The sequence below is a fragment of the Xiphophorus couchianus genome, chromosome 6 (assembly GCF_001444195.1).
Source record: "Xiphophorus couchianus chromosome 6, X_couchianus-1.0, whole genome shotgun sequence".
Classification (NCBI taxonomy): Eukaryota; Metazoa; Chordata; class Actinopteri; order Cyprinodontiformes; family Poeciliidae; genus Xiphophorus; species Xiphophorus couchianus.
Window position 1 is genome coordinate 12792906 of NC_040233.1, and position 10278 is coordinate 12803183.

The 10278-nt window shown below is 40.6% G+C and overlaps 1 protein-coding gene across 1 annotated transcript; it reads left to right on the forward strand.

Annotated features, from left to right (window-relative positions):
- The first annotated feature begins 1747 nt into the window (after positions 1–1747).
- On the forward strand, positions 1748–9454 carry map6d1 (MAP6 domain containing 1). The gene is made up of 4 exons (XM_028021807.1): positions 1748–2182; positions 2283–2798; positions 3643–3970; positions 8427–9454. Exons 2-4 carry the CDS (start codon positions 2293–2295, stop codon positions 8502–8504), a joined length of 912 nt encoding a protein of 303 aa, XP_027877608.1. The 5' UTR covers positions 1748–2182; positions 2283–2292; the 3' UTR covers positions 8505–9454.
- Positions 9455–10278: the final 824 nt, after the last annotated feature.

The following is a 10278-nucleotide window of genomic DNA, read 5'->3' on the forward strand; positions in this document are numbered from 1 at the left end:
GATTCGTGAGTTTTCTTTTTTTGTTGTCACACTTAAATGTTTCAGATCGTCATACTCCGTTATTTTAGCATCACACGTATAAAAGTTAATAAAAAAGGTAGGTTTGAAATGCATTTATTAGGGGAAAGCTATATTAAGCAATAATGGCCTAAACAAAGTAGCTGTACTCAAAACCTGTGTGTGTCTATAACGTTGCATAGAGCTCAAATTCAGCAGTTTTTCACTAAATAAATTACTATTTTATATAGGTGGCAGACCTATCGTCCTATAATTTGCATGGGAAATATCTCAGCATTTCATCTTTACTTCAAGGATAAAATAAAAGGAACATCACAAGCAGGCTGCAAACCAATACCAGCTGCTGGATCTACATAGACTGATACCCTAAAATGTTCTAGGTCACATTAGCAGCCAAAAACAAATGCTTGCTGGTCTGTTATGCTTTGACACTGGGAAACATTAAGAACTGTCTGAACATCCACTGAACATCCTCCTTGAAGAGCTGAGAGCAGCTGCTAATGTCCATGGTTTTAAAAGCAAATTGACAACTTGTCAGTCTGGTTTTAATTGCGTTTCATTGGTTATTCACTATTTAATAGGTACAATTTATTCTATTTTGTTTTATTAGGACAATTTTTATGCTTATTGAAACTTGCTATTGTTTTAGATTTTATAGAATTTTGATCTTTTACATTTTTTTAAACATTTGTAATTTGTGGATAGGTTTTAGAATTGTATTTATTTCTAAATTGCCATATGAGCTCTCTGTCTCATATCAAAAAAATCTTGTATCAAAATTGTATAAACATTTTCCAGTTTTTGATATAAGTAAAGCTACAATTTTCTATCTGGAGAACTGGATCAGGGAGTTATATGCAATATGTGTGGGACTGGTTCATTTTAGGCTGTTTTGAAAAAAAAAAAAAAAACACCTTCGAATATTATTTGATGAGATTCTCACGGAAAACGATTAAAGCCGCTGGGGGGAAAAATCTGACCTTTTTCCTCACAATTCTGTGAAAAGTCAGAATTCTTTTCACTTTTATTTTAGTGATCCTAATCTTCTTCTATAGGTTATTTTTACTATTACATGTACAAACTTAACTCAACCAGAATGTCATGCATACTTCTTTGGTATTCGGAAAATGATGTATTTATTTGGGAAAATTCGGGAAAATGCCTCAAAGTGCAAGAGTAATGCCATATCTTTCCTGCAGGTGGCAATATCACATTACCATGTCTAGGTTTCCTTTTTTCTTAAGAAAGGTTGACTGACTTCAACCTGCAACTTGCATAAGGCAGGTATGATCTTATTTTATTATCTGTTGCTGTAAAGTGGTTTGAAGTTATCTTGTTCACACAGTGAGATGTATCCCATAATGAACATATTTGACAACAGGAGGCAATTCTTCAGATGATTATGCGCTAGGTTTAATAATAAGAGTTGCTTTTTCTGTCAGAATCACCTTGTATAAACATGATAGTTATCTTGTTTAAATGTGATACTTATCTTGTATTTGTTAACTGCATGGTTAAAAGAAAATGTTCATATTATCCTTATTGGTCTCTAAAAGTGGCCTGAAAAGTAAAACTTTTAATACGAAGCACAAAGTAAACTTATGAAAAAAAATGATAAATGATTGGGAGACTGAAACTGATCTCAAGGATAAAATGATCCGAGTTTTCTTGAGACACTTAGACGGAAGGATGTGAGTCTGGTGTTCTCCAGATTATCCCACGAGGCATTCCAGCTGACAGTAAGACAGATCAGCCCTCACACCTTCATACATCCCACTGTAGCCTACTTTAAGCGCCGCATCGAAGTTATGTAACCTCACGGTTCAGCTAAACTGTAATTGTTCGATCTGCTAATCGAAGAAGTAGTTGTTTAAAAGATCATGTGGTCAAGCGTGTGAGAATCTCCTGAAGTAGAGACGGACAACAAGGATGTGCGGCACCGACTGCGAGTCCAGTCACACCGATGGGATCCTGCTGGAGATGCGGGGAGGAACTGGTCTCCCATTCCTCTGCATAGTGGGAGCCCTATCACAGACCACGTGAGAGGGATATTCAGACGGTCCCTGACAGACCGACACCGGCTCATCTCTTCTGCTGCCTGCTGACATGGGCTCAGCTTCCCGGAGACAGGCGTGGAGGGAGGAGAGCGACTCTCTGTCTGAATGTAACTTCTGATCTTTCATCACTCTTTTCTTTCTTTTCTGTTCTTTTCCTTTTCTTTTAACAGTTTGGTTTTTTGTGTTTGTGTGTGGCGGGAGGAGTAGAGTAAATGCTATGGCTTGGCCGTGCATCAGCAGAGTGTGCTGCCTGGCTCGTTTCTGGAATCAATTCGACAAATCGGACCTCTCGGTCCCGCTGACCATTCAGAACTACTCGGACATCGCGGAGCAGGAGGTGCGCTCCGTCACCAAGCAACTCTCCGACTCGGAGAACAACTACACCACCCCGGAGCCGCGCGTCCGAGGTTCCCTTCATGCGCCCGCAGATGGACCCCGGGGACCCTCCAGGGCACGGAGGGAGCCCAGCTACAAGTCCCGGGAGGACTACCACCCGCCCGGCGTGCCGTTCCCTAGTGTCACTCAGTACAAGCAGGATTTCAAACCCTGGCCCATTCCTAGGAAGGATAACTTCCCCTGGATCAGTAACGGGGGCAGCAGGGGGTACGGCGCTTCGGACAGCAGCCCGGTGAACAGTTACCACCTCCAGGCGCAGGTTGGGGAGAGGCGGGGGGACAGGTTGGAGCAGCAGGTGACGGAGGAGAACAAGACCAGCTCCTACAGGTACGTGCTTTTTACTTGTTTCAGCACCAGGCGCTGTCCAGTCCGTCACCGTCCCAGCGAGGAAAGCTGTGTGCTGATGTCTGCTTTCATGCCTAACGAGGTTCCGTTTATTTATAGTTGAGCGAAATCCATGGTGGAACTCAGAGAGCAGGCTGCACAGAGAGGGAGAAGAAGAGCTGATAATCAATAATGCTCCTATAAGCGTTCCAGATGAATGACCTAAAATGACTTAGAAATGAGTCCTTAATTTATATTTGCATTCTTATTTCAAGAATGAACTTCCAGAGCAAAAGGTTACTCAAAACACAACATGTTATATGCCAATACCAATCACTATAATGTTATCTAATAGTATATTTCCTACAGCTCTGTGCAGCACAAAGTGATACTAAAGATTTTAAACAGAACCTCACCAACACATCTTACAACACAGCAACCAACGAAACAGTTAAAAACACTTGGCAAAAGAAGCTAAAATACGCCAGTAGAAACTTAAGCTGTCAACGTAGACTGTGCACATTTACTACTGCTTAAAGAAAGCACTTTATATATATATATATGTATATATATATGCACCCCAGTGCATTATCTCAGGTCAGGCCTTGTTAGATGTCTCAGTTCAAGTTTTGGAAATGTTCCAACAGAAAAGCTGCGGGTCTCAAAGGCCTTGTAGATCAATTAAAATGATCTTAAGATGGTACACTTTAGAATTGGTGTGATGTAGTTGCTCTTGCTGGTTTTTGATAACATTCTTCTGGCTGGGTTTTGAAGCAGAAAATTTGCAATTTCAACATCAACCCTGCTATGAAAGCTCCTGCGTATTGATCCGTTTCTCTTTCTCCAGGCAAGAGTACAGGCCATGGACAGGGGTGAAGCCAGCCAGGAGTGCGAGGAGAAATCCCACAGCTCAATATTCCAGCCCAGGGACGGAGGCCACCCACATCCCACGTGAGACCAGCTATCAGGCCGCCTACAGCGGGGAGGTCAGCAGGGCCATGAGCGGGCAAAAGGCTGAGCTCATCCCCCCATCTGCTGCCTCCAACATCCAGCCTCCGCCCGTCACTCAGCACAACCTGGCTGCCACGCGAGCCGGCAGCTCCCTCAGCCCCTCCAGCCTCCAGCAAAGCATCCTGCCTGAGACCACCGAGCACAGTGGAACAACCAAGAGAGAGGTAGGCATGCATTTTCACAGAGCTTCATTTACACAGGTGGAAAACCGCAGCACGCCCCTCCAGAAAGTCATCCTCACACATCTCCCAGGCGGCCTCTCGCTGCTGGGGCATCTCAGAAAAGTGATACTGCATTCTGTCTCAGAACGGCTCAAAGTGACCCAGCTGTTTAAAACAGGCCATGCGCCGTGTTAGGTAACACTGCTGGTGCTTTGCTCATCACTGTGACCTGAATAGAACGGGGATGATGGTGAAGGAAATGAGTGTAACTTCCCAATGTGGTCCGGATTAGCAGCAAAATCACCTACATCTAATAATTATTTATAATCACAGCTGCAACAACCAACTTAATACCTTCATCTTTGGCTTCAGTTGACATAAGCACTTCAAACTGGACATTTTTAAGACTCTCAGTTTTGGGGAGTGCATCAAAAATTGGGACGAAAATGTATGTACTTAGTATATTTTATGTAATCATTTCAACTCTATGCATAGTTAAACTGTCACTGGTTGCAATGGCGACCCGCCTTTCACTAGCTAACATGCTATTAGTGGCATGGAAATTAGAATAATTAGAATAGAAACATAAAGTAAGTGTGGAAGTTAAGGACTCACTAGTTTAGTTCAGTTTAGCCCCACCAAGGAGAGGAGACACCTCCCTGGCTCTATATCTGCTGCTGCCTGCATGTCGTCTCAGTTCAGCCTGTTTCTGGACATTTCATGAGGCGGTTTATGGGAATCTCCAGAGGTTTCGTGCCATCCCTCTTCCCTACCCACAGTGCTGCATTCCATCTGCCAACATGGAGACTGTAGTCGCTCTGACCTGGACCGGGTCAGGTAGTCTGCCTGTAAGCGTGGCAACATCTGCTCCATTAAGCTAAAGGGTATTAGGAAATGCAAAGCTTGGAAATGTCCTCTGGGTTTGTCCTCATGTTCCATGATGTAGAAAAAAGAAAATAAAAAACAGACTTAATCCACGGGAGTGTATTAAGACCACCTTCTGCTTATTTGCATGATTTTTCCAAGCCATGTCTGCTCTGTTAAACCGTTTTGCCACTCAGCGTCCTGAGTGCGATGAGCTTGGAGGTCAAAGTTAGAGATGTCAATGACAGGACAGAGACTCTAAAAATAATTCTGACCCAGTTCCAGTGAGATCACAGCCCATACAGTAAAGGACGTTTGTGCTTCTGGCGGTGTGTAGGAGCACCGCAGTGGAGATTTTTCCACACATAACGCACATTGTGTATTTGTCCATCTGACAGCGACAAAAACAACAACAAAAAAACTGGCCTGGTGGCAAATCAAGTTGATCTCAGATAATCCACAGCAGCCCACTCAGTGCCAACTCATTACTGACTCACCAGCCCCCTGCAGAGGTGTCTGACCGAGCATTACACATCCCACTCCAGCATGCTGGCTGCACTGGTCTGTGAGGGGATTCTCCAATCTTTATGGTGTCCTGTGAAATGCAGGCATTCGTTAAGCTGTTTCAGCGCTCCTTCTTTCAATGTGGTCGAACCGACTCACTGCGAATGCTCATTTAAAAACTTTAATAGGCTCTTTTCATCATTAAAACTATTTAAATGATGGAAAAGTTTGTTTTTTTATTCAGATAAGTAACAACATAACTCCAAGATTAAGGCGTGTACGGTGCACATTTGGTGATAGGATTCTGAGCAAAAGATGTGTAATCTGCACGACAAAACATCTGACTCAGGGGAATTTTGGAAATGCAGCTAAAATTAAAGACAAACGTCTCAGCAGAGACCAATTCCTGCCTGCTTCCCAGTCCGCCGAGAGGCAGTACAGCCCCCACCCCACCCTCAACCAACCCCTGAAGAGTTAAGGCTGAGCTCATGTGACTGTGCAGTGATCTGCGATGCACAACAAGATTGATGATGGAAATGTTGCTCACAATTGGTTTTAAACGGCACAAAGAGGATTAGATGGCCTGCCGGAACAATGCATTCTGAAATCCACCTCCTTTCACCCACTCCTCTGTTTCGCTCCAGTTAGCCGGGGTGAGGACGGCACGGGGGCGGCACAGCGCCTGAGCTGGGATCGATCCACTACAGCAGGCGCATCTGCTTTACAAAGTCACTTCTAATCAGTTTAAAATGATTAACACATCACGCAATAAAAAAAAAACACACACACAAAAAAAACCTACAATACAGCATGCTTGTGCTGTGCTGTTTTATATCTTTTCCTTCTCTTGTTCATTAGTGGACAAAATCAGAATGTTTTGTTTTGCAGATCACACCAAAGAAAGTCATATAACATCACTGTATCTATAACGCTGTTCAAAAGGTTTGTTTTACTCTTTATGCAGAGCTGGTTTTTTTGTTTGTTTTTTTTACTAAAATTGTTCATTTTGCTGTTTTAAACATTTTCTCACAGTGTTTGTTCCATGAGAGGATTAACAAGTGTTAATATATTTTAACTTAGAATATTTTTTAACCTATAGTTTGATGCACTTATTTTGTGCTACTTAGCAGAGTACTACTTAATGTAACTTCCATATTGAAGAAGTAGCTTATTTGCTAAAATAAACTACTTATTTTAGCAAACTGCTTGCTAAAATAGCAAGTAGTCGCAAATGTGTTTTTGCTTTGTAAGACTTTGGTTGTATGCAGTGACATGTACAATCTAAAAGCCTGCAATGTGTTTTAAATGGTCTTTTGATTATCAATTTTACTTTTAAAATATTAAGGTTAAATTCCAATTGCCCATCCCTAATTGACTCGACCTTTAAACTGACAATAGGTCTTTGAGTCCTGCAGGATAACAACCTGAAATATGTGAGCAATTCAACACGGAAATAGTTTATCATCACACCAAATTAATGTGTCCAAATTAAAAGGTAGCATTATGCTACTGCAATGACAGATTAATTTACTTTAAGGCTGCTTGCAAATCTTTACAAGGGTTGCCGAGAAATACCAATACATGATTCTAAGAACATTTCTATAAATTGCCTGGTGGAGCTACTGTCAGAATGTAAAAAAATAGGCATTTTGCTAAAAAAAAAAAAAAAAAAAAAAAAAGAGTCACAGATGAGATACTCTGTGTGAAGTGAAGGCTTTTTGCTGGCAAAATAAACATCCACAAAATGACACCGCAGAGGGAGGGAATGCAAAACACAGTCCTTTCATGCTGTGCTCCAGTTATTGTCCTCAATCTCGTGCTTTCCACTCCGTCCCACTGCCAAATTTTCTTTCCTCCCCGTTTGTCTCCATCTCGTCCTGTTCTTTCACTTGGACCTCATCCCCATTCCCACGCTACCGGCTCCACAGAGGGACAAGAGGGAGGGCTTGGTGCCAAGTTGGCAGGTTTCTCTAAGGCTGGGAAAGCAGCACTGTGTTATAAGAGCAGGGGTGAGGGAGTAAAACGGGTGAAGAAGGAAGGCGGGGAGACAATAAAAAATATAAGAAGAGGACAGAGATGCATCATGTGATTGATAAGTGACAGGGAAATATAAAAGGAGTGGAAGGGGGGCTGGGAAACAGTGCATCGTTTGATGGATTATCTGTTAAAGTGCATCGGGTTGCAGTCTTGTTCAGCACCAATCTAATTTAGGAGAGAGGCAGAGCAGAAAACAGCGTGTGTGTGTGTGTGGGTGTGTGTTGGGCGGGGGGGTGAATACAGACTCAACAATCCGACTTACTGAACAACGCGAACAGCTTTCCCTGCGTCCTACGGTGCTGGGGAGTCACATCCAAAGAGGTTATGAGATGATAAGTACCTAAGGTTGTTGCTTGCTTTAAAATTTCTTCATGTATTTCATAAAGGATCATGCCTATTAATTAATGCAAGCATTTTATTCCATCATGTAAATGTGCCAGATTTAGCCACAAAGGCAAAACATGGAAATTAGAATAATTAGAACAGAAACATAAAGTAAGTGTGGAAGTTAAGGACTCACTAGTTTAGTTTGATTAAATGTTACTGATTCACTTAATAAACTGATTTTGGAAATTATTTTGAGTTAATGTCATACAATGCCGGAGCCAATGGTTTGTACAGAGAACGGACGGTCACACGGGAGTGAGGGAGGGGGCAGAAAGTAATTGAAAAACACTGGGTTAAGAAGTTGTTTTGACCAGATTTCGAGGCATGTGGAGGCGTTCTGGAGAGCTGTTCTTGTAATGACTAAATTTGTGTGGAAGGTCAGATTTGAGGTGTTTGCATGTGCTGCACAGGACCGATTGTCTCCAGACACAGGTTTTCTTAAACCTTCGATAAGATGAGGAGAGCAGCACTAAGTTGGAAAAAGTAACACAATCACTCCTGCTCTACGCTGACAGCAGAGCTGATGCTCTGTGACGGCACTGTCCAGCCAGTCTCCTTTCATTTCATGGGATCAGCGCCACAGTTGCTGCTTCTTCTCTCCATCACTTTGACCTCCTGAAACAAGCTGCTGCGGTTCATCTCTCCATCTCCTCCGTCTCTCACTCAGGAGCATCTTGTGAGGACCAAACTGCCGCCGAACCCTTCTGCTGTCTTTCAAAGCGGATCGAGGGTCTTCAACATCTGACAGCTGCAGCGACTCTTCACTCCTCCCCCCCCCCCCCCGGCTCGCTTTTGGTGTAAAGGAATCAACGGTGGGAGTGTTTCCAGTCCATTCCACAACGCAAGAATCTATGCAAAGGAATGTTGTTGTTGTGAACACTGTTAAGCAGCTGCTTATTATCCCAGGTAAAGAGAGAGAAACTACTCCTTTTTATACTCCTCCAGGCTCCTTGCTCCTACAAATGAAGATGCATGTGACAGAATAGTCTAGAAACAAACTCTTTCTTTTTTTTTTTTGGCTATAGATGCACAATAAATTGGCTGCTCTGTATGTTTGTGTGCCTGCTCTTTTGTCTTTGATGCAGTTTGACTCTGCACCAGTAGTTCAGGATATGATTTATCATAAGGTGTGTTTGCTTAGAGTGTGCTATGCTGCCCTTTGATGTCTCTAGAAATCTGCCTGAAAATAATTTATTACCTTTACATTCAGTTCATGTTTGAAGAAATTATTGTTTAGTCTTTTTTTTTTTTTTTGGTAAAAATCTTGTTAAAGAGAAACAGCAATTAAAGGATCTAAAAAGCTGAATTACAATAAAATATTGTTAATTAGGCTTGTTTCACTTCTCAGTCGGGTTTTGTTCATCTCTGTGATGTCATTGGCTTTATTTAGTAACTTTATTTATTTAATAGTGGGAAAGTAGTAAATACTTGTTCCAGATTAAGTTAATCTGCACATTACCTGGACCAGGGTTAGGAATAGGCTTACAAACACTGCAATATTTTCATTCAATGAAGATTTTTTGACCAATCTACAGTTGGTAAATTTTGCAAAAGTGAAAATCAGACGTGTAGTTCGTGGCACTTCGTTACCAGAGACAATAAATATTGTTATTGTAAAAAAGAAAAACATAAGATTTCTTTTGTTTTGACATTCTACTTATCTTATACTAATTAAAATTTTTTACAAATAAGTAATTTTTTGTTGTCATTGGTGGTAAATATATTATAAAACAGGCATTCAAGATAAAAGTAAAAATCTTTCCAGATTTACTTCGAATTATACTTCGTGGCAATTCGTTACCAGAAAAAAAACCCTTAACACCAAATTATTAACAAGTAATATTATTGTTAATAAAACATACGCTCTTTTGAAATACTGCTTATACACTAGAAATGTAGTTGGTAAATTTTGCAAACGTGAAAATCAGATGTATACTTCTTGACAATTCTTCACCAGAAAACACGCTCATCTCTTAGCAACAGATTAACAACAAATATTGTTATTGTAAAAAAAAAAAGACAACATAAGATTTCTTCTGCTCTTTTGAAATTCTACTTATCTTACTGTACACTACTTAATAAAAAATTTGCAAAAAAGTGATTTTTTTTGTCATTGGTGGTAAATATATTATAAAACAGACATTCAACACAAAAGTAAAAATCTGATTTATACTTCATGGCAGTTCATTGCCAGAAAAAACCACTAATCTCTTAACACCAAATTAATAATATTATTGTTAATAAAACATAAGCTCTTTTGAAATACTGTCTGTCTGCTTAAACACAAGAAATTTACAGTTCGTAAATTTTGCAAAAGTAAAAATTAGATGTTTACTTCATGACACTTCGTTACCAGAAAACACTCTCATCTCTTAGCAACAGATTAACAACAAATATTGTTATTGTTAAAAAAAAAACCCATAATATTTCTTCTGTTCTTTTGAAATAATACTTATTTTACACTACTTAATAAAGAATTTGCAAAAAAGTTACTGTTTTTTGTCATTGGTGGTAAATAC